Source organism: Phyllostomus hastatus, unplaced genomic scaffold (genome assembly GCF_019186645.2).
Source record: "Phyllostomus hastatus isolate PE091 unplaced genomic scaffold, TTU_PhHast_1.1 phas_contig_58, whole genome shotgun sequence".
Lineage (NCBI taxonomy): Eukaryota > Metazoa > Chordata > Mammalia > Chiroptera > Phyllostomidae > Phyllostomus > Phyllostomus hastatus.
The window spans coordinates 39774659-39800159 of NW_025333916.1; the positions used below are offsets into that span (position 1 = coordinate 39774659).

The 25501-nt window shown below is 44.8% G+C and overlaps 1 protein-coding gene across 3 annotated transcripts in view; it reads right to left on the reverse strand.

The window, feature by feature from the left end:
* The window catches only part of CTNND2 (catenin delta 2), an 830908-nt gene that overhangs the window by 107499 nt on the left and 697908 nt on the right, over positions 1-25501 (reverse strand). For all 3 annotated transcript variants that reach the window (XM_045848256.1, XM_045848255.1, XM_045848257.1), the window contains 3 exons: positions 19330-19447; positions 13977-14162; positions 94-267 (listed from right to left, as the gene is read on the reverse strand). In XM_045848256.1, the coding sequence (XP_045704212.1) occupies positions 94-267; positions 13977-14162; positions 19330-19447 (478 nt within the window). The remainder of the gene's footprint in view (positions 1-93; positions 268-13976; positions 14163-19329; positions 19448-25501) is intronic.

Here is a 25501-nt window from a genome sequence, read left to right on the forward strand (position 1 = left end):
AATTGCATTTCTCAAAACTGGACTACTGTTACTTTCTTAAGGTTGTGCTCATAGTCCCAGATTTCTTTTTTTATGGTAACGAACTAGCCATACCTTCCAGCTCCCTGCAGCCAAGTTCTGCAGGGCGCCTGCGGCCCCTTCCAACGTGTCTGCATTTGAGCACTCAGAGAGCAGTGTGAGGTAGGGTTTGACTATTGATGGGTGCCACAGCATCTGGATCCCTTTTGGTGGTTCTGCACAGTCTGGAAGAGGTCCTACTCCATCCCACTGAAGGAAGAAAAATGAGAGAGTAAACATCTTTAACATCATTATACTTCCCAATATTGCTTTCTATAAACAGTACAGATGATAAAAAAGAAGCAGAGTGTCATAATATCTGGTAAGCATGTCCTACATGTAGGGTAATGTAGTAACTGTCCAAAATTAGGGGCCATTCCTGCCCACTGGGAGCTTATGACAGAGAGTGGAGGGGGCTGTTGCTCGGACATAAGTGAATGGAACTCGCAGAATGGACAAACTCCCTGCAAACAATTCCAGGTCATGCTACAGGAAAGCAGGAGAAGAGATGGATTGGGGAGGGAGGAAGAAGGCTAAAGATCAAGGTGGCGTATTTTATAGTTAGTATACTACTGACATAACATAGTGGTTAGTAACAATCAAATGCCTTCACTTCTTATGCATAAGTGTGAATTCTGATAAATTCTACATTACTTGCAAATCATGTTTGTTTGATTTTAAGGACCATCATTGTATCTATGGGCTTCAAAATGACAGAATGACAGAATGAACAAAAGAGAAAGTGGCTGTGGTCTACTGGATGCACTGATGTAGTACAGACGCGCCAGATCTTACAGCAATTCGGATGTAGTTAAGTTTGTTTTGAATTGACTCTGATACATAATAGAAGAACAAATGGAAAATTAATTACAAGTAATTTATAAATTATGGATCATTGCACAAAGAAATATCAGTAGACCATTGAAAAGTATAGTTTTGAAGAGCTCATAGCAACTTGGGCAAATGGTTACAATAAAAATTAAGTGCACAGAGCAGGATACAAAGCAGTATGGGCTTTGTGCTTTGTAGCATATAAAATGCACCATAAAACCATGTAACAATAATAAAAACTTATTAATAAAATCATTATGCCTCTCACTTCAAATGTTCAGTTTTTACTTTTATAATTAAAAAAAACTAAAACTGTAATAATGGTTATGATCTTTGATCATATATAGTCTTTGTCATTTGTGAAATAGAAAGGCAGTGAGTACAATGAGGGTAGAAATGAAGTAAACTATATATAGAAAAAAAATACTACCATATTCACTTTTGAGAAGAACCATAGTAAAACAAAATAACCCTTAATCTTAGAGTCCCAGCACCAAGTTACTTACCTGCTGTTTTGTGTTTATTAGTGACCACTTAAAATAAATATAGTCTCAAAGTCATATACTAAGCTTTCTCACAGGTATTTCATGTACATGTATGTGTATACATGTATACACATATACATATGTGTATATGACATATGTATACACGACACACATATATTTATATATATATATATCACAACTATATTTCAGAATCTTGTCAGTTTCTTCTGAAAATCTTACTGGAAGCAAACAGGCTTATTTCATATCCTTGTGACATAAAAAATATTCATACAGAACATGTAAAGTTACTTAACTGTCACAAATAATTTCAAGAATTTCATCATTTACTTTCAGAACAACCCCTGAAAACTCAGGCCTTCTTTTCCTTAGTTATGGCACAGCTTAGTTTAAGTCAAGGCTAAAGCTCAGGGATGAATGATATCCCAAGGATAAATGGTGGATTTCCCATTAAAGGTCATTTTCAATAGGAGTGTTATTTTTTTTTCAGCTTTTTAACAAGAACACTCAATGTGAGAACCTTCTTGTTTTTTTTTTAACCAAAGCCACTCCTAAACTGTTCAAAAATGACTGCATCTGTGCACAGCCAGTCAATAAAACCTGCACATCTTTTAAATACCTAAAAAAAACCCCAAAATGAAAGTGAACCAGCCTTGTCACACTGCACCTGGCTCATTACTTGAGACTGGCTCACTCCGTGGGACAGAAAGACAGCCCAAGGCCAAGAGCACTGCCAGTCTGTTGGTGTGTTGACATCGACGAAGCAGGAGTGATATTGGCTTCTCGAAGGAAACCAGCTTGGGCGATTGAATCTGTCTGCTAGTGCAACGGAAAATGGGAAATTGTTTCATTTGGGTTTACTTTTATTTCTTTATTTTGTCATCTCCTTAAAACTTTTAAGCTCTCATTTTCATACAAAAATGTAATAATACTGAAAAAAACAGATTATGCAATTTAGAACTCCACATGGACAAAAGTTCCCTCTCACGTAAGAGCTAACACAACGGCCAAAGTGCACAGTGTGTGCGTGCTCAATAGCACATGTGGCAGCCAAACTGTACGAGGAGCAAGAGGCAGCTGTGCTGTTGTTTCCTGGGTTCTAGCGTGCTCTCCTTTTCTAACGTCTGCACGACAAAACAGGATAAGCGGCCAGGTCAATGGACGATTTCCTTCTGCTCTGGCATGCTATCTCTGTGGCTCTTAAATACCTTTTATTACAACCCTTTCTTAATGCTTACATAGCGAATCTGGAGAAAATAAAAGGAAAACCAATAAAATACGGATAATCTTGGATGGGAGCTAGAAACGGAGTTCAAAGGGGATTCTCTGCTAATTTCATAACATTGATGGTGCCCTGGCCTGTCAATATTAAAGAAAAAGAACTGTTTCAAATCAGGCACTGTCACTGGGAACTTTATTAAAAGTTTTGAGTTAAGAGCAAAAGAAGTGTCAATTATCCATTAAGAAACTGCTCTTTATTACCCGTGAAAAGAACAGAAGTCTTACGAGCTGTGCTAACACCTGGACGTTCTGTTGCCCAGAGAGGCAGCACCACAGGCCTGCAGGGCACTGGTGCCCACGGATCAGACTGACATCGCAAAGCTGGTCTGCATGTGCCCACTGTCACCGCTAGCTGTCTTCGCCAGTGAGTATCCACAGGAAATCACGAGCTGTGCAACTCTTTTACCAGCGGGGACATATGTCAGTTACACGTTTAAACAAAAGATGTATCTATCCTAAATTTCCTACAAAATGGGCACATGGGCTGAACACAAGCTGTGGCTAAATGTTTAACAGTCAAAACATGGGTCATCCAGCTATGTGGTTCTGAGAACACAGGACTATGTTTATGAGCCTTATGAAAACTGCTTATTTTGGAATATGTCTTGAGGGCATCCATATTACCAAAATTTGTTAAGAGCTTGAAATATGAAAATAATGTATTCAGAAGGACAATGTCATCGAGTCAGGAGAGAGGACTTTCCATGTAATAGAGACAGGGCACAGCCAAGGGGTGGAAGAGTTTCCAAGAACCCAGCAGGGCAATGCCGGCAGAGGAGGTTTTGATTATAACATCCGCACTATTGCCAAGTTGGGACATATACACACACCTACTCACGCATAAACATGTAACTGTGCATTTGGTTTAAATTTAAAAGTCAAGCTGAAATCGGTAAAAGGGAAAGCAAAAAAGAAAGGAGAAAAGCATTTTGTGATTTTAAAAACTTACTCCAGCTTGGGAGAAGTTTTCAGAAGAAATATCCCGTTCTTGTCATAGTTTTACTCTTCACACTTGATCGTTAAATGAATGTTCCTCAATTTTGTGCACAGTTTCATTTCATCTGTTATATTGCAACAAATAAAATTTGCAAAAGTTCTAGCAGCTCTCTATTCTTAAAGGTATTACTTAAATGTTCAAATTGTATTTTGTGTAAGTCATTCTGATGTTGTTAAATAGGAAAAAATAACAGAATATATTTTTAGCTTTTAAGTCCCTCTTATTCACTCTCTTGTTTATAGGAATTTAGAATTTTACACATATTTTTAGAGTTCATGAAACTGAAGATTAAGTGAGTTAGACAGAGTTTTAAGATGTTCTATGAATAATACTAAGGGTTGGATGCCTGTGTCTCTCCAAGATTCATATGGTGAAGCCCCATCTCCACTGTGATGGCCTTGGGAGGCGGGGGTTTTAGGAAGTGATTAGGATTTCAGGGGTCCCCAACACCCCACCCCTGGCCACAGACTAGTACTGACTGAAGGCCTGTTAGGAACCGGGCTCACAGCAGGAGGTGAGCAGTGGCCAGCTTTGCTCACGTCACCTCCTGAGCTCTGCCTCCTGTCCCTCCCTCCACCCGCTCCCCCATTCATGGAAAAATGATCTTCCGTGAAACCTGTCCTTGGTGCCAAGAAGGTTGGGGACCACTGGATGAGGTTATGAGGGTGAAGCCCCGGTGATGGGATAGTGTCCCTATCGTGAGAGGAAGGCACCAGAGTTTTCTCTCCGCCCTGTAAGAACGCAGCAAGAAGATGACCACCTGTGAACCAGGAAAAGGCCCTCAGCAGACACCAAGTCAGGTGGTCTCTTGATCTTGGACTTTCAGCCTCCAGAACCATTGTTTAAGTCACCCAGTCTACGGTATCTTGTTTTAGCAGCCCAAGTGGGCTAAGACAGTAATCATAGCAAAGACTAGGAAAACTTAGCATTAGGAGGACCCTCTAGGTTTTCTGCCATGGAGCTCTCTTGGGGGCAGGCTTGCAGCAAAGCAAGGGAAGCATGTGGCAGGACTGAGTTGCAAGTATATCACAGAGCAAACCGATGGACTGATTTGTCTTCCTGAAGAGTGCCACACTCAGTAACTTATTACTAGTACTTTCCTGGCTTTAAATGTATGACAGTATGAATAGTGTAAGTGTCAATAAAACAAATCAGTGAACAGTTTATACTGCTCACTTTCTGAATTTGCAGAAAATTACAAATATATATTATCTCTCCAAGATGGACATGCTTAAGCCTTTTTAGAACAGAAGAAAATAACAAGCTCCCAATTTAGCAGCCAAGGGGCTGCTGAAATGTGGACACGATACTTTCTGATAGGATCCTCGGCCGGCGAGGGGAGACGGACCAGCTGGCCGCTGTAAGAAATGTGTGCTCAGGAAGAGACTCACGTAGACTGGGGAACATGTACAATGTGTGAGTTAAAAAAAATAGAAAAGGAAAAAGCTTTTCTTTGGACTTGCTTTTAATACTTTTGCTTCCCACTAGGGCTTAAATTCTATTTAAAAGATTTCTATCTTAGTTGGCTTGAGGATGGAAGAGTGGAAGCCATGTGCTGCTTATAGGAAGAGAAAAATAGGACTTAGGGATAAAAATCAGAAAGCACAAAAACTGGAAAGTAAAGATGTCCATAGACATTACACAGAGGCTTTTGTAAACTGGGGTTCTGTAGGGACGGCAGCTCACAAGACCACTTGAGTGACCACATTCATCAAAGCCTCTATTGAATGAGAATTAATGAAAGAACTTCGGCTCCTCCCCTGTGAAGGAGCTTGCACCTGGCCCAGCCTCCGTCTCCAACTGGGACTCTGCACTGGGCCAGGCACCTCAAGGTGCAAACAGGAAGGGAGAGGGCTTTGCGTTTCAGGAGAAATGCGAAAACACGCTGCTCCTCCTCACAGCTTTGTCATGGTCCTTCAAGTCTACGTAAAGAAAAGCACTTTGGCTGTGGAGCTGCATCCTTGAATCACAAACAGAAGAGGCCTCTTCACCAGTGGAGTGCATTTGTAGTGCCCAGATTTCTCTACCGAGGATGGGGCATCACAGTCATTCCACATGTGCAGGCTTTTCGTTTCAGGGACTTCTATGCAATGCAGTGCAGCCCCGTGATAGTGCAAGATGAAGGGGTGAGTCTGCAGTCATAGGAAGCATTCTGGCTTTAAATCCCACCCTCCCCTCCCAGGTGCAGTCACACACCACGGGGAAGAGACAGGGACTGCAAGATGGTTCTGTGAAGGCAGACTGATTTTTCTCTCACGCAGGGTTTGGATTAATGAGGCTGTAGTCAGTACTAAGGACTTTAAAAAGCAACGACCTAAACCCAAGTCTGTCTACAGTCTGCCATTTGCTTGACTCGCTTTGAACAGCAGAGCTACTAATTGATTTTGCCTTTATAGTGTTTCATTATCACTTCCAGCTTTTTTGGAGGTGGGTGGGGGAAGGGAGATGGGGAATGGGAGTGATGATTTTTAAAAACTCCAAGCAACTGGAAAAAGCCAGAATAAAAATGATTCTTGTATTGATTCTTGGGGAGTTCAAAGAAAAGGGTAGCTCAGGTGTCTGAATTCCCCTGGGAGCTGTTCAGGAGACAGCAGCTACAGGGGGCTGGGGGGAGCGGGCTGAGCTGTGCAGAGCAGTGAAGAATGCAGGTGAGACGGGGGTCAACGAGCTGTATTGAGGGAGACACATTGTCTCCAGGCTCGCCTTGTGGAAGATAGGAGGGGGTTTGCATTTGCAAGATTAGAAACCTGTATTAAAGCAGAGGCAGGGTATGGTGGTTTCTGAACAAAGCTTCAGAAGAAAGTGAGCTCAGAGATGGCTTTGAGAAGGGGCTGCGCGGACACACACTTCCCTTAGGAAGAGGTGGGAGGGGGCGGATGGTGCTGCCCGCTCCAGACACTGGCACCATCAGGCCCCTGGGCTGTGCCCCACAGAGGACCCTTACCAAGGCTGGTCCTCATCACAGGGCTCACCTGCCGCTTCCCCAGGTCATCATGAGGCAGGAACATCATGCCAGGTCATCAAGAGGCACCAGCTGGAACGCCAGTGATGCTTATCTAGAACTCTCTCTGTACCTGACTTCCCATTCACCTGGGCCATGGCCCTCCCCATTACCTGCCTTTTAAAGGGGGCTCTGTCCCTGACCTCCTTCAGGTAATTCTGTAGTCTCATTTGTTAATATCTTTGGTGATATGTCCCTTGGAGGTAATCTAATACAGCCACCTGGGATGATTTCACCAGCTAAGGAGACAACTGGCAATGTCTGCAGACATTGCTGGTCGTCACAGCTGCGGGGAGGCAGCACTACTGGCATCTGCTGGGCAGAGGCCAGGGATGCCGCTCCACATCCTACAAGGCACAGGACAGGCCCCGCAGCACAGAATTATCCCCCTCAAAATGCCAGCAGCACCAGGTTGAGAAGCCATGGTCTAGTAGTCCAAGATGCGGAGTATTTATTAATGGGTGGAGTACTGCATGGTGAAATGTAAATAAGGAAACGAAAAGAGACACCTAAAATAAAGTTTTACATCTGTGAACTCATTGAAATTAGGAGAGCAGAAGTTTTAGGTGATAGGATATGTTTTCTATGGTGCAGAAGAAGCAGAGGAATCGCATTCGTTCCTGGGGCGTGGCAAAGGAGAGTCACTGCGTGAAAACATGCAGCCACGGTCTCTGCAGGCTCCTGAGGTCTGCTGCTGTGTGGACATGAAATACCATGCCTGAGTCGCCACGCTCCCAGCACACCGTGAGGTCAAAGCAGAGTGAGACTCTCCTGGAACGGCCCAGCCGTGAGGAATGAGCAGCAGCTGACATCAGCTGGTGGTGAGGAAGGAAATGGTGTTAAGCAGCAAAAGAAAAAAGATGGTTACCAATAAGGAAATGAAAACTGTCTCAAAGAAAGAAAAACACCCTGTGAGATTAGGAAAGGCATCATGAATGTCACGAAGGACAGCTTCATCTAGTGATAATAAATCAAATCAAAATGTATTTCAGCTCCCGCTGGTATCTAGAGTGATTAAGGTGAACATTGGCCCATGTATCCAAAGCCTTAAAAACATGCATTTGGTGTAGACGTTTCACTTTTAAGAATTTATTCTGGAGAGGTGATTAGGAGGACTTGCATGTCTTATATCTCAAACTGTTGGAATGTTAAAATCAGGACAAAATAACCTTTGACTGGGCCTAGGGCAACACTGTATCCCAAAGAACCATTTGCAAGGAAAGTACTTATTATAACTAATGGACTGATGAATATCAGACCAAAAATTATAGACATTGTTTAGAGTTAGCATCACTATGTTATGTTATCTGCACCAATAAAAATGCTTCCTTTACTGATGCAATCATTCTCCTTCCCCTTCTCGGACACACCTATTGCCTCCATCTCCCACGTCGAACGTGATTTGGGCTTCAGCCTGCATCAACAATTCCCAAATAGTGATTCTTACGGGTTTCAGATAAATGCTTGATGGCCTCTCACTTTGAAAGGCCCTTTTGTCTTTAAGTTAACAAAGGTTTTACACACAGGCATATTGCTATTGCTTTTGCATGTGAAGATCATGATGAAATCATAAGTGAAATGCTGCTAATATGCATTTGGCATCCATAATATAAGGAAGAACAAGATGAAAAAAGAACAATCACACTTACTACTCTCAAGCTGACCACAAGTCAGTAAACTGTGAAACAGACTATCAGAAGAGACAGTCTACCCTATAAAAGGCCTAGATCAGAATCACCTTTGAATTCTGATAGGTAGATCCTCTGCCATGTAGATGGACATACGAGGTCTGCCCAGAGGATATCCAGCCATGTAATATGAAAATCAGAGACATTTACTGAAGGAGATACAAAATACAAGAAACACTGCATGTAGTACAATGATGCCTCAGTCCCCTTCAAAGTGGGCACCTTGAGATCTCACACAGTTCTCCCAGTCGCCATCAGCTGCCCCATTGTGTTTTCCTGAATTGCACTGACAGTCTGAAATCTCTTCCTTTTCAAAGGTGATTTTAGTTGTGGGCAAAGCCAGACGTCTAAGGGTGCCAAATATGGGCTGTAGGGAGGCCGAGTCATCTGGGTAATTTGATGTTTCATGAAAAAGCTCTGCATGAGATGTGATGCATGTGTGGGCACATTGTTGTGATGAAGCTGCCAGTCACCAATTGCCCATGGCTATGGCCTTCTGAATCATCTGAATAGCTTCCAAGGAGGAATGTTCAAGCTTCATGCAAAATTTGATCCAGATTCATCGCTCTGCTTGCTCAATCATTTTGAATGTGATGGCCACACAGTGCACAGGCTCACTCAATGGCATCTACTGCCCCCACTGACTAGTACAGTAAAGTCATCATTGTTCACACATACACATTCCTGTTCACTCTCCTTGGCTGCCAGGTTACACCCATGTTGCTCAGACTGTTCTTGTTACACTAACAATGGCTGGACCTTTTCTAGACAGACCTTATATATCCACATCAATTAAAAAATTCAGAAATGATATTCAAGCAGAAAAGAGAGGTCTTGAGTTCTAGGGGATCTTGCTTGTTCTCTTTGCTGTCAGCGGGATTCTCCACACACTGTCAAGTTCACACTGAGTGGTCTTGAAGGCCCAGGTCTGCTCTGGTAAACAGCCGGTAGTGTCCTGCTGCCTCTAATCCAAGTTTGAGCACCTGTGCTCTCAGGGCACATCACAAGAGCCTTGCTATATCCCAACTTGGAAAACAAAAAATGCTATTTTCTAAAAAATGTGGAAAATTAAATAAATTGATGTTGACTGTTTCCCTTTCCCTGGAGCCAAACCCCAGCCCTTGGATGGCCCCTTGCACTGCTGGCCCCAGTGGCCAGCACGCAGCCCTGCTGGGTGGCAGTGAGTGCTTCCTGGCACATGACCTACAGACTGCTCTGGGGGAGGTTCTGCCCAAAAAGGGCTATAGAAACTAGCAATGTCTTGATTGCTGGAATTCAGCAATAGGCTCTGAACAGACTCGAGAATTAATGAATTTGCCAAGCTCTTTTGGACCAGCCTAGGACCCATACTATAGAATTATCACACACTTCACACACAGAGGCTTATAGTCTGATGATTCTAGTACATTTCAGCAGCAACCATTCTTGAAATAAGAGTATGAATGAAGCACATCTTTGTATTTTCTTTAATTATCCCTATTAGGGATATAAAGAAAATGTTTTGAGATATTTTTAATCCTCGCCCAAGGACATGTTTTTCATTCCTTTGAGAGAGAGAAACACTGATTGGTTGCCATCCTGTATGGGCACTGATCAGGAATTGAACCCACAGCCTGGGTATGTGCTCTGACTGGGAATCAAACCCTAGACCTTTGGGACTATAGGATGACACTCCAACGAACTGAGCTGCACTGGCCAGGGCTCCTCGAGATTTTTACTGTAACTAAATCTGACTTGAAGGGTGTTCTAATATTTTTCGTTAGGTACGTAATATGAATCCCAAAGGTAAGAGTCAACATACATTTCTGGAATATAGAAAGCTCCAGAGGAAATCTTAAACCAATTATGATTTTCATCAGATTTGCTTCCTGGCAAAATCTCTGGCTCTTATATCCTGGGGAAGTCTTTGTTATGGATTAGATAACTTTTCATTTTACATAGTCCCTGTGTCTTTCTCCAAGGTATCTTAAATTTAGGAGACAAAAACTTATACATTCTTATAAGCAAACATTGACTTAATCATATGGTATCTTTTTTAATATTATTTTTAAGTGGTGTTTGAAAAGGTTACAAATGTAAGGCCCATTGTAGAAAATCTGTATCTAAGCACAAAAAGACTCAATCAGTAACTTCTGTCTTTGATGCTACTGCACTTTTTCTAGAAACATATACTCTTTGTGTGTGCATATATTGTATATTTGCATATGTTACATATTTTACAAAACTGGCCAGGTTTAAGCTATACCATATCTCCACTTGTGCACATACCTACTTTTGTATTTCTTTCTTCAATTTGCATTGTATGTTTTCTCTAATCACTACACTTGTTTTAAAAACCTGACTTTATAAGCAGAGATACCAAGGGATGGATGATATCTGACCATCTTTAAAGCTGTCAAACTGAACTGTCCAGGGGCTTTGAGAGAGTTAAATCATTTTGCCGGCTCTGAAGGCAACCTGCTGATCTGGTTGTTAGCAAAGCTGGGGATGGCCCAGAAGGGCCTGGGAACACATCCATTTCTCACCTTGCTGCAACCTGGTAACAGTGGTGAATCAGGCCTTGGCTCCTTCTCTCACTGGAGGCAGCCAGCCTTTAATTCCTTGAGACTCCTGGGCCCCTTTGTAGGAATGGTGGCTTGCTTTCCCCAAGTGCAAACCACTGGAGGAAATCCTCAGGGTGAAGCACTATTTTCCTGCAGAAGGAGACCCCAGGCTGACTCAAATGCCAGTCTTTTCCAGCAGGTGGTGCCACCTTTACTCACTTCTCTTCCTGGGCCTGGCCACCAAACCAGGAGGTCCCCTGGATTTGATGGCACCCCCTAGTGCTCTCCTTCTTCACTTCATCTCACGTCTGGCCTGCATTCTCCTCTCATGCCCAGGCCTTTCAGCCTTTACTCCCTTCCATTGGTCTTTAAATATAGAAGAGTTATTTTCGACTGTCTTTAAATAGATTGACAATATATACTCAAACGGCTTTACAAAAAAGCAGAATTGTAATCTGTTTACATCCTAATTACTCTTGGTGCTTAAGTTTTGGGCACTTCAAAATATTTTTGTCTTACAGAGAGCCAGTTAAAAAGCTTTTTAAAAAAATATCACTTGGTTGAAACCATGCCTTTGAAGCTTTCTCATAAACAACAATATTCCACTGTGTTTGAACTTGCAGTAGTTTCAGCAAAACTTACAGAATGCTTGTTTTTTACTTAAAGGATGATATAAGAAAAAAATGAGACTACGGAATTATTCAGACTCTGACAAAAATCACTTCACTTAACTCAGGAAAGAGCTCATCGATGTGATAGAATATGGTTCAAAGGACAGCTTTCTAAGCCTAGAAAATTGCTCATCACAAGGTTTCGCGAGGCAGCTAACAGCTTGAAGGTGGGGCTCTATTCAGGGATCAAGTCCAGGAACATTCTCTTCTGACCCCTGCCTTCTCTACAGCCAGTCAGCTCTTAGTCTCACCTGTCACTGGAAAGACTCCAAGCCAGGTGAGCGCACCTCGGCTGAGCTGGAGAAAGGGGTCAGGCTTCAGGGCAAAGTCTTACTGAACGAGACACCAGTGACTGGCACAAGGGGCATCAGAAGGATGCACTTCAGAATCTGAACAACAGACTGGAGAGAACACCTTGAAATCAGAATGACTTCAGTCTCGGTCTGAAGTTTTTTTAGTGCAGGTGAAACCTCTATTAAAGCAATTTCCCCAGTCCGCCTCCTGAAGTTGCCTGGGCCCACCCAAAGGCTCTGAGTCCCGTAGGTACTAGAGCCCCGGGATCATGGCCGCCGGGCAGAGCTGGGGAAGTCCATATTCCTGCCCATACGCTGTTGTTCTTCTTTTTGATCGTTACTGTGCCTGCTCACTTTCCAGAATAAAGCAGTGCAGGGACTGGGCCTCACGGGACCACAGTGCTGCATAAGGACACCATCAGAAGGACAATCATACCTTTGTTAGGGCATGCTTAGTCTATTTGATATTGAACATCTTCAGAACTCAGAATAGCCTGGCTCTCTCAAGTAAAGGGTAGGAAAACGGAGGCATCTGGCATCTGTTAGTATAATGCCTGTCACATAGTAGATGTTCAATAAATGCCCGAGGGCTGACCATTGTGCTCCCCTGGTGGAATGGCTTTAAATGGCTGAATGAAGAACCATGATTCGATCCTCTTAAATGGTTCCTCCGATTCAGGGAGAGGACAGAAGACTCAGAGCACTGATGCGCAACAGGAGGAAGTGCAGGGCTGGGGATTTAGTCCTTGGAGCAGAAGGTCATCATCGAAGAGGCAACACACATCTATCTTCTATGCGACAGGCACAGCTACAGTGGAACACACAGATCTAGCTGTAGCAGTACCTGGAACAGCCTGCTGGGCCCACAAACAGCTAGAGAACTGGAGCCCACAAAAATGCGAACACTGATGCATTCCACTCAAACCTAGGAATTCTGTGTAAGAATGCATTCTCATCGATCCCTACTCTGAATGACAGAGTTCCTTTCACCTTTATTCAAAGTGAAATGATTTCTAAAACAGTTTTAAAAGTGGTGCACCATGATTTAAACATACTTTGCCTATTTATTTTGAATTATTAACCCAGCAACACAGAGCATTGTGGGTTCTGTTCTGTTTTCTCAGTCATCCAAGCTTGCAGATGGTCACATCTTGGGTGAGTACAGCCCTCAGCAGCTGGGATATGACCATGGTGGATATGACCAGAGGAAAGTTGGACCTATGGTCAGTGTCCAGGGAATGCTGAGCATGTGACCGTAGGGTCCAGGAGAAAGCTGGACATGTGACCACAGCACTGAGGGCAGATGGGAAATCCTGGTGGCAGGGTGTCTGGCCAATAGCAAGAGGGGCTTTTGTTCACATTAATCCCTTACCCAGGGGCCGGTGGGCGAGGGGTTCAGCCTCCCAGAGGCTCCTGGCAAGAGGAATAGAGGCTATTCTGATTCCACCAAGGCTATGGGCCTTGACTTCACTTCAGGGCAACCTACTTACAGCTGCTCCAGGTAAAAGCCATTCAATTTTGAGGAGGCCTCTCCGGCTGGACAGCCCCCTGAATTCATGGGAATTGCTCCCCTTGGCCAAGCTTCTAGTGTCATTCTGCTGGAGGGCCTCTGAGTCCCACCCAGCCTGCCGCCCCCTGTCCCACAAGGTCGCACATTCTGATGTTTAGAAATGCTACATAAAATATAAAATATGTGCTGGATTTTCATGCATCTCTCCGCAGCTTCTTTTCTTAGACCACATCTATTCTGTGTATCCAAACCCCCTGCGGGCAGCCCGCCTGGACCCCACAGGGACCTCCATAAATGTGGGAATCCGCACGTGGAAGGAGCAGCATCTGGGCCCGACTCTATCAGCTGGTACCTTGCAGTCTGCTTGGGGCTCAAGTGGCTCCTTCTCCTTTTGAAATTCCCTATCTTGGCTCAGCAGGACATGGAGGAGTCATTTGCTGTCCCACTGCCTCAGCTGTGAAATTCCCACAGGGAAATTACGCGGGCACCTTAGTGATGTTACCACCCGTTGAAAACCCTGTACCTATATACACAGGCGAAATATGAATGTGGCAATCAGGGCAGGGGATAATTGCATGCAGCTGCGAGTCGCCCGCATCACCTGGTCCTGGGACTTCTTTTTCTTCTTCTTCTTTCCCCAGCACCCGGAGCTCTCTGCGTCTTTGCCGCTGGCCTCCCCGCAGAGCAGCCCGTCCAGCTCATCCGTGCCCATGTGCTGTCCCTGAGACGTTTCTGCTGCCAGCCGGTACGAGAGGTTTCTCAAAATGCACACACAGTTCTCAACGGTCTGCAGAATCCGAGACAAATGAAAGACAGGGGGAATGAAGAAGGACTCATGGGCACTCCAGCTGGAGAAGCAATGTCTCCACATACACACTTCTCTTCGGAAGCATTTAGCTACCGGCTTATAAAGGCTCCAGGGACAGCCACAGTGGAAAGCACTTAGAAAAGCTGAGAAAGGTCTTAAGACCTTTGCTCCCCACAAAGAAACTAGTTATCAAATCTAGTTACTTTACAGACACCTGTCATTGCTGACTGGAATTCATGTGTGAGTGGGAAAGAGCCTCCAACCACGGGAGTTCCAGATGTTACCCACTTACAGACACCTGGGGACTGGGGCTCAGAATCACCGAAAGCACGGATGCTCAGGTTTCTGTCAGCTCTGGGAGGGTGGCACTGATATTTACTGTCCACCAGGGCACTTTCTGGGAGTAAAATGGGGCAGGAGATGCAAACCAGAGTTTTCCCAGGCAAGCCAGGTGCCGTGGTCACCGGGGCGCATTGACGTTACCGAGCTACTGATTTTCTTTACATTGGCCGGTGCTCCTGTTTTCTTAGCACAGGGGCTCAACAGTGGCTGAAGACACATGTTGTGGGGCTGGACACCTACAGAACCCTATGTCTCTGAATATGGGCTGTGTGCTGTGCACAAGGCACCCAATGTCTCCACGGCTCCATAACTTCCTCTGCAAGATGCTCATAATTATACCCACGTTTTACTTGGCCGTGTGGGTTAGGTGAGCTAGGGTATGTAAGTGTGGTAGGCAGAATAATGTTCCCCCAAAATGTCCTCAGCGGAATCTCCAGAGCCTGTGAGTATGTTAGGTTATGTGGTGGAGGAACTGAGATTGCAGATGGAATTGAGGTGGCCAATCAAATGACCTTGAGATAGGGAGATGACCCTGGGTTATCCAGGTGTACCCCTATAATCATGAGGCTCCTGTAAGTGAAAGAGGGAGGCAGAGGAGGGAGAGCAAGGTGATGTGAGAAACACGTGACCGGCCGCTGCCGTCTGTGGAGGTGGTGGAGCGGGCCGGGCCGGGAGCCAGGGAGTGCCTGCAGGGTCTAGAAGCTGTAAAAGGTGAGGAAAGAACTGCTTCCCTGGAGCCTCCAGAAGGAACACGGCCCTGTCAGCACACTGACTTCAGCACAACAACACCCGTATAGGACTCCTGCCCTAAATGGTACGATAATAAATGTGTGTTTTTAAGTCATTATGTTTGTGGCCATTTGTTACAGCAGCCACAGGAAACACACCCATTGTACACACGCTGAGAAGAGTGCCCGGCACTCAGAAGGGATGACACAAGGTTTCATATCGAACCATGGTGGAGGCAGCTCCGAGGGGAGGTCCAGGCATACGACCTGGAGCTGGCCAGTCTGCATTTGAGTCCTGGCTCTGCCATTGAATGAGCTGTGACCTTGCTGTGTGTACCAAGGGCAAAATCTCTCTGTGCTTCTATTTCCTCCCGAGGGCCACTCCCCACTAGCTACCATCATGTTGACCATTAGGTTTCAATGTACGCACTTGGGGAGGGCATGTTCAACCTTTTGACCTTCCTTCTGGATTCAAGGAACTGTGGGCTGAGGGAAAAAATACCTAATGTAAAAAAAAGACAAAATAATGGTGGAAAACAGAATTGAGGTGAGCGCTATTTAATCATTTTCCAGGCACCTCCTGTGTGAGAGCCACAGATCAGGCAAAGAAGCTAGTTCTACTTCTCAGGGGAGGGAACAAGAGCTGACGCTGCTGGTGACTCCCAGCAGACAGTGACCCTTCCCTCTGGTTCTGGGGCAGGGCTGGAAGGGGGAGGGGATGGCTCACCAGGGTCCAAACTCTGCGCTGTTCCTCCCTGTGCCTGAGATCTGGGGGAGGTCATACATGTCTTTGATTTGACCATGGGAGCATGAAAACCAACCAGAAAACTGGTTTTCAGGATCTATCTTTGGAGCCTTTGCCATTGTAGACCTTTCTTGTCAGCTTTTCAAGGTTTCATGGCTGTGAATCCCACAGGCTTTGAGTCAACTTGATTTTCTATTTCAAGCACCCTCACAGCATCAAAAAAAGACTCTGGCAATGAAAGCAGGTAAACATGGGACGATGCATGAAAGGGAGAAAAGTCCTTCCCTGGAAGGAAAATGTTGTGGCCTAAGTCAGAATGATTTTCAAATCAGCTCAGACTGATTTTCCTTACATCAAAGATTTGGGAGAATAAACTTCTTTCTCATCTTTCTGTTCACCTTCCTGGGGGCATCTCCATGGCTCTGTTTAACAAACGACAACTGGGGAATATATATGCAGCTTCAGGAAATGCTTTATAACCGGCCTGCAGCTGGCGATGATCGGGGGAGAGGCTGGACAGGGAGAGAGAGCCCAGGGGTAGAGAGAGCGGGTGGGGAGAGAGGAGGCGGTGTAGACGGAAGACTCGGGGCCAGGGAGGTCACAGGGACTCAATCAATCTCTATTTTGTCTAGTTTGGTTCAGGAGGACTCTACCAATTCAAGCAGTTTTCTCTAAAGGGGAAGAGAAAAGAAAGGGAAGAAAAAAAGACAGCCACTCATTGCCTTTCTTAGGCATGCCAGCAGAAGGCATGTGGCAGCTGGTGGTTTTGCTTTTGACGTCCACTGCTGTCAACAATGCTTTTAGCAGTTTCTCGTAGTCACCAGGGTCATTTTGACTCCTTAGTTTCTATTAGAAAGGGAAGTTGTCCCGAGACTGCTCTACCATATGTTACCCACTCAACAAACTCTCCCAATTGTGGAAGCCAGGTTGAGAGCGTGCCGAAATCCAGGCTCTTTTATTCATTGACTTCGCTGGCCTTAAAGAGAACATGTACTCATTTTTCTCCTTCTAACTTGTTATTGTGAAAGCTCAGACGTGGCCAAGCAGAGGGCTGAGTGGAAAATTATGGGACAATAATCGTACATCGAAAATGCATAGCACATTCTGGCCAGCAAAGTGCTGCCAAGCCATCGATCACATCTGATCTTTTCGGCAGCTCTGAGGATCCTCTTGGCTGCCAGGTGGAGGTCACCGGGTTGCGGCCCTCTAGTCTGTGGGAGGTCAGGATGGCACACCCACCAGTATGTTCTGCTGCCAAGTTCAGTGCCCTTGCTGCTCGATCAGGAATATCTGATGATTCAAATGTCAGGTAGTTTTAATCGTCCCAATGATTCCAATCTCCTCTTTGGGGAAAAATGTGGAATTTAAAAGAGGAGTCTTTGTCTGATACACCAGGCGGACAATGTGCGTGCCTCACAGCACTCTGATTTTGAACCGTGCTCCTGGGGGCTGCCGTCCCCACCAGCAGCGGTGGCCTGGCACTTGGCCAAGGCAAGGAGCTGTTGACTTCCCTTGTACAACTGCAACGCTCAGACAGTGTTAGAACTCTTTTGGTATCTGTTATAGTAAGAGACTTAGTGTCCCAATGTCTTAGTTTTTTACTGATCTGAATACTAAGATCCTGGGTTGTGGCTTCAGTGTATTACCTTCAGCTCTTCAAAAAAAATCATATATCTATTATGTTAACAGACATCTGTGAATACTTAAGACATCTTGACTGGTCACTTCTTTAGGGACTCAGTATTCCTGTCAATGATATTAAGAAGTCTAAAATGGCTGTGAAAGGTGTTTACAAGAGGGAGTGATAACATCTTTATTATATCATATTCTGTACTGGATGTTGATAACACCAACACAGCAAACAAATGGATGCAAACGTAACTGTCACTGACAAGATGATGAACAGTGTCAGAACGGAGTCAACTAGCACTCAAAGGGTCGGAGTCCCCGAAGATGCTGTCAATCCAAAACTTAAGGAGTAGGGCTCAGGCACCAGTAATTTCCCAAGTTTCCTGGTCTCTCTCTGTAATGTGCAGTTGTGTTGAGAAGCGCTTTGTTAAATCACCCCCCTGCCCCCGTGCCAGTTAGTAACTAAATGGATAAAACCACTATTACTTGTTCTTTATCTGACTTTACAATTCCATATTGTAATTGGGAATATTCCATTATTCCATATTCCCAATTAGAGCCCATTCAAAGGTGTATCTACTAAGGTGGGCTCCCAATCCAAGATGCGCATTGAATTACTGGGTGAATTTTTAAAGGTGCAAAAATCAGAGACCAGTGTTAGACATTCAGGGTCAGAGGGCTGTGATGGGGTCTAGGCACATGTATCTACTAAATGCTCCAAAGGCAATTCTGGTAAGTTCGCACTGAAAACTATGGAATCTATGTTGTAGTTAGTCACCAGGGACAGTTCTGCATCCTGAAGGACCAAATTTGGCAATGTCTGGAGACATGTTTTTGCTTGTAACACAAGTGGGGATGGGGGAGGGAGGCCACTGGCATCTGGTGAGTGAAGGCCAGGGAGCTGCTCAGCATCCCACAGTGCACAGGACTGTCTCTCCCCACCACAAAGAATTAATCGGCCCAAAACGTCTTATTAAATTCTTATTATGGATCACACTTGTCACATGTATTGCTTTGAAAGTGTTGGTATAGTCTATGTTTATATCAGGATATTATGACATTACAAATTTATGTTTGGAATGAATCAAAACTAATCAAAAGAAAAATTAAGACCAAACCAAAATAGCTCAAACACCGGAATAGCCCACTCAGTTCTATTTTGGTTTGTGAACTAAAACTGCATAGACTGACGATTAATATGTTAACAGCCTCATTTGTTTAGCATTTAGACAACATTTATTTGGACTTCATGAGGCATTTTTAAATTGCATTTGATACAATTAATAGTTGTTAAACAAACTAACTTGTAGAAATAAAGGATTATTCAAATCTCAGGTAGATTTAACATTTCTTTTTCTTATGAAAATTGATTTCATAAAATAAAACTTATGTAGAAGCTTGTGGGTATTGTGGTATGCAAAATTTGTACACTCATCAGGGTTGTGTTTTTTTTTTGAAACACCTGTGGTTTGTGTAACTTAAAACAATCTAAATTTCTACTCAATGCTAACCAAGAGTTGAGTGTCTAGTAGTAGGCTAGGCTTAGAGGCCTTATCCAGGAAATGTTGGATGTACATGAGGAGATTAAGAAACACTTCAGAGTGAAAGTACTAAACACAACTCTCTACCGCTGTCAGTCAGTGTTTAGCCCTTTGGGCATCTGTATTGTTTAAGGCGCTTCATCTATGCCAACACAACAGACCTTGCTGTCGATCTCACTGCTCCCCAGCGCAGACTGGATCACGTAGAGCAGGGCATCCGTGAGCCCCTCACATTCCCGCATCCTCCTGCGGGCCTCCTCTCCGGCCGAACTAACATTCCTGCAAAGCAAAAGGACCCATTAGCAACCTCCGGGGCAGTCACCAAAAAATGTCCTTCCACACATGCCTCCTCTCCTAGCTTCAAAGAAAACACTTTGCTTGACTTTTCAGAATGTTTATCAAAAACAGAGTTTTACTGAATAAGGATGGCTTCAACCAGTTCTAATAATTTATCAGATGCACCCCAGAACCGGGCAAGTCACAGATGTCTGTTATGCAACTAGAGAAACGGCGAGCGCAGTTACGAACGTGTGATCTGGGAGTACCCCGGGACCACTGAGGATGGCAGACTTTCAGAAAGTCTTCAAAGTTTGCTTCCTTTACCATTGATGAAGGAATCAGAAGCTCTTTGATTCAAAGGATTCTTTTTTGTGTGAGAAGTGTGAAACATCTTTCAAAGACAGAGCTTCCAGCTTACCGAAATACGTTAGAGAGCTAATTTCACCTGTCTCGAAAACATACCTACTTGTGTCCAGCCAGAACTAAACTAGAATTGTTTTTCTGAGAACATGGTGAAGGGTTTCTGTGAAAATTTAGCCACAGGGATCCCCTTGGCACCTTTTAAAGGCAGGAATTAACCAAACTCCTTCCTGGACTGGCACATGCTGGGCTAGAGCCAACAGAAGGAGCCCATTCAAATGCAATGCACAAGTGGGAAGCAGAGAGATGTAAAAAACATGAGACTACACTGGTCACTAGACCTAGAAAACACACGAAATCATCCCAGTCAGAGGTGAGCCTGTGGGATGCTTTCAGGCACTCCACCACCTGACAGTGTGTTCTAACCAGGGATAAGGTTGGGTTCCAGTGGAGAATTTCTACAGCCTGTGTGTGTCGGGGGTGATGCTGGGGCAGGTGGTTCATGGAAGGAAGGTACAAAGTGACTGAACGAATTTAGGAATGCTGTAGAAGGGAGAGAATGACCTAGGTTGGGCAAATGGTTCTCAAATGTTGGCAGGAATGAGTCACCTGGGGGGCAGGATCATGTAGGTGGCTGGTCCCCACCCTAGGGTCTTGGTGGAGTCAGGCAATTTGCACAGTTGGGGGTGCTGGTGTTGAGAATTTCTACTGCTCCAAGTGTAGTCTAGGGGGAGGGTTTGGTTGCGGAGGGTTTTGCTGTTTGCTGATAGCCCCAGGCCTATACCAAGGACCTTTGGCTGGAGGAGTTGAATGGGATGAATCTCCACACCCACACTGTAACTGACCATGAATTCTTAGTTCATTTCACTACCTCCTTCACTGTTACACTTCCTTCTATTGTACAGATGGGAAAGCTGAGGCTCACAGTGGTTGTCTAAAGCCATGTAGGCGGCAAGTGGAGAAGTAGAGGAAGACCAAGTGTGTGAAGAAGAGGAAAGCAAGGGCTGGAAGTGCAATGTAGATGGATGATGTTTTTTTAGGCATTAAAGCAAAATAAAATAGGCCTAATGCAAAATGCTACTGAGCATAAATATTTTCTTTGATATCTAAAATGTTCTGTGGAACATGTTTAAATAGAATCTATCAGCATTTTAATGCAATGCTGGGAAAGGTCATTCAATTCAAATTAATATTTTTGGCATTTGCTGATTTTAAAATATAAACAAAATTCCTCAGTTCCTTAGATAATACAACTGGGCAAATACTGACAGCATTTTTGTGTGAAGTGTTACCGATCCTGCCTTGGAGTAGTTAACCCTCCTTTCTGACAGAGTCGCCTGGGAAGGGAAGAACTAACGTCCTGCTGAGGAAAAGGCAGTGAGAGGTACACTGGTATTGTTCTACACCAGAAGGGTGGCTTTTGTAAGAAAACAGTTTTAGACTATTGCTTCTTGAAGTGATTTTCACTAGGTTGAGCTCTGAGGCAGTTAGAAAAAAATAGTAGGTTTATCAAAAATCCTAGTCAGACTTCTTTGGCCAGAAGAATGCTGGGTGGCAATGTGTGATTGTGTGTCTTAAATCTGGCTTCCTTGTTCTTTGATGATGCCCTGTCTCCAAAGAGAGAATGATGGGATTTAGACTCGAGAGCGCCTAGGACAGTGCACGTGTACCTGGTTTGAAATCCTCGGTAACTCCTCCTGTACCGATAGACACGCAATCTTTCCTTTGAGTATCACCATGGCGGTGGGCTGCCTCCTCATTCACACATAAACTTTAAAATGATCAGCCTGTCTTTATTGGTAATCAGTGAATGGGCAGGGCCAACCACAGAACCAATGGTAAAGATCAAGAATGAACAAATCCGTCAACATTATAACTTGTCAACATGAACCTAAGCATTTTTCTTTATTTTAGTTTCTGTTTGATTCCAGTCTAGTCTCCTCCAGAATTAAAAAAAAATATTAACTGGCTACTATATTAAAAGCTGTCAGATATTGAGAAATGAGAAGGACTGATAAGTAGGGTCCCTGCAGGAGAAATGACTGGAACATCTGCCCTCCACCCCAACTCTGGCACAGCAGATAGATGGAGTTACCACAGTGTCTGCAGGCAGGAGGAAGATCAATATATATTTTTATTTTTTTAAGTGATTTTATTTATTTATTTGTAGACAGAAGGAAAGGGAAGGAGAGAGGGAGAGAAACATCAGTGAGTGGTTGCCTCTCATGTACCTCCAACTTAGGACCTGCCCTGCCACCCAGGCATGTGCCCTGACTGGGAATTGAACTGGCGACCCTTTGGTCCACAGGCGGCGCTCAGTCCACTGAATTACACTAGCCAGGGCCAATATATATTTTTAAATAGACTGAGGTATGCACCTGTCTCTTTATCAATGGGTTGCAGTGTCCTACAAGCCTTTGGGGCTGGCTTTCTACTCATAACAACTGTTTCTCAAACAGGTAGAACACATCATGAGTTCCTTAGGTTTTTCTTTCTGGAATGGAGGAGGGATTTCTTTTTTTCCCTTTCCCTCCAAACACAAGATCTACTGTACTATGCATGCTTCACTGTTTAAAAACTTTTTAAAAAGCCAATAACATTGTGTGGTGGTCACTGTACAGTTGGTTGTAACTATGACCCTACGTGCCCAGCCTACAAAGTTCCACACTCCCCTTGCCTTTAAACCACCTTCTGCCTATCCTGAGGAGGTGATTTCCACACCTGACTAGAAATTGGTGTAGCAAAATTCTATGCATTAATATAACAGTAAAATAAATACTTGTAGGCTGTTTATTTAAAAAAACTCAATGATGGTATAATATCTATTCCTTAGAAATAATCCCTATAATCTGTATTGAAATGTCAGTAGATACATCATTTGGAAATTTCTCCTTAAAGCAGGCTCTATAAGATTTTTAATCTAGTAGATAAAAATAAAACCACTTATTTTTATATTTTACAATTAAAAGCTGTAACACCTCTTACAGCTTCTCATTCAAATACAACTGGTTAAACTGCTCTGTTTCCTGTCTCTTGAGCGGTGTCTCACATCTCATTTCCCTAAGCATCCAACACTGGCTGCAATTACTTAAAACAACTCCAACATAGAGTGCTCATATGATCCAAAGTGGAACTCACACTATAGATTCAAAGAAATGACTGGAGCATTTCACAGGAAAAACTTTACTTTATGTATCTCTACTTCAGATGTGGCTTGAATACAGGGGATCAAATCACAGAGAAAACCAAGGAACTATGGTTTTAGTAGTTAATCCATTTGAAATTAGGCTCTCCCTTTCCCCTTGGTTCTCTGAATGTCCATCATTGATCACCATTGACTTCAGACTGGAATCATTTAAGCCGTGTGACCTCATCACTCCCTCATCAGGACGGTCCGGAGGGTAGAGGCATTGTTATCTGCACACCCCACATGCACCTGAGTGCCCGACACATCCTGGGTGCTCAGGGCAAAGTGGCTCTTCCATGGGCTCTCAGCTTGTCGCTGGACTGGACTTCAGGGCTGATTTACCTCTGTGCTCGAAGCTTGCCGGGTCACCATCAGGGGGCTGTTTCCCGTTTGAATGTAGGCTTCTTTTGCTGTGGTTTGTGCTTTGCCACTACAACCCCACCCTGGATTTTCCAGGGCAGTGTCAATTTGCAAAACAAGAAAAGCAACTGTACATATCATGTGGCATGGGGAGTAAACTTGTTCAGCCTGAGGTATAAACTTTCCTGTGGTTGTTGACAGCATTGATCATACACGCTGAGGGAACTGCACGATATTGCTGCCCAGAGCCAGGCAGGCCCAGTGCCACTGTCTTCGCCTCCAGGCTTGGGGGAGGAGCTTTCTGGTCCGCGACTGTTTTGTCTTCCTGTGCAGTCTGTTACCTCTTCTCCGTTCCACTCCACCTGCTTCTCGGCCTTTAGGCTGTAGCCCCTGCTGGTGTCATCTCATACCAAGCCCACTGTGACCCGCTGAGCCCTGAGCTCCGGCACTGCGCTCCAGCCCTGCTCACATTTCTTACAGTCTTTCCTGTTGGACCAGCCCTGCACACCTCTAGGCTGGGGCTCATCTGGTGCTTTTGTCTCATCTGCCAATTTATAACCAGCAGAGCCCGGAGGCTGAGTCTCTACAGGGCCTGGGCCCGGTTCCAAAGACTGTGTAACAGTGTGAGAAGTGTGGTCGGGCTGCTCGAGGGCTTCAAAGAGCTGAGCTGAGGTTGTTTCCGGAAAGACCAGTGGTCTGAGGCAATGCTGAAACTGAAGCCGTGTGCTCAGTGAGGCCTTGTTGACATCATCCCAGCTGGTCAGGTGTGGGGAGAGGCAGCACTTCCTACAGAGGGCAGCACAGAGCAGATGGGGGTGCATGACCTCAGGGTCATAAGCCTCTGCGCTCTCAACTGTCTATAATAAAGGTGGCAAACACAAGGCCCGCAGGCCGAATCCGGCCCTCTACCTTGTTTTATCCGGCCTGGCACCTTGTTTCTACTTGGTAGCAGCGCCGAGCTCCTTGCCCCTACTTAAGGAGTAGTTACATTTATACAGTCCTAAAATTGCATTCGGCCCTTAGAAGGGAACCTCGAGGCTGATGTGGCCCCTGGTGAAAATGAGGTTGACACCCCCGGCGTATAAGAAAAGTAGGTGGGGGGAATGCTTTTCCTCCTTCCTCCAGGCCCATTGAATCTGAGAGTCAGAGCCGCTGAGGCCCAGTCAGAGCTCTGCCTCACCCCTCCCCTCCTTCCTTCACAGCCCGGGGCACAAGCCTCTCTCACAGCACCTGTAGCACCTGATGTTCAAGGCTGGTCCCTCCGTGATGCAGGGGAGGCAGGGGGAGCATCATCTTATTTTTTTGTCTGTTCCTTGCTCCCCAATGTATAGCACTTAGTAGGAGCTCAGTGAATACTTACTAAATAAAATGCTGCATAGTTACTTTTTAGGCTTGTCTCCTTTTAGTGTTCTTATCTGGGGCAATTTTGCTCCCGGGGACGGTTGCCAATGTCTGGGCATCTGGGGACACTTTGGTTGTCACAACTGCAGAGGGAGGGGGTGTTAGGGGCATTTAGTGGGTTGAGGTGGCCAGAGCTGCTGCCAAATGTACTTACAATGCTCATGACAGCCTCCCCACCCTGACTCCAACAAGGAACGCCCACAGTGTGGAGGTGGAGATACCCGCTCTTGCGCTGGGGAGGTGGGCTCCTCAAGAGTTTAATTTGGGGTGTATGCTTCCCTGACACTGAACACACGCTCAGGCCAGTGCTTCTCAAACCTCTGCTACGTCCGAATGATATCTGGAACCTGATAAAATACGAAAGCCAGGGCCCCTCCCCTACTCTGAAGAGCCCTGGCTTCTTTGTGCTCTTAGTAGCTCTCCAGGTGGTGCCAAAACACACCCAAGTCTGAGAACCACTGTCTCAGCCACAGCAAGAAAGGGAACTGTTTATTGAATGACCGTGCAATTGTCCTCTGTGCACTAAAAATATACAGGCTTCTAACAATTCTCCTCATCTCCTTCCACAGAGTGGGGTCACTGTGGTCCCCACAGCCAACAGCAATGCTTTTAGACTAATCCCCAGAGGCTTCCAATAGGCAACCTGCGAAGATCCGGAAACAACACTAAACTTGCGAGGGGAAATCTAAGTAGGGCACACATTTGGATTGTCTTAATTTTTGCATGTGATCACCTTCTCAGAGGCC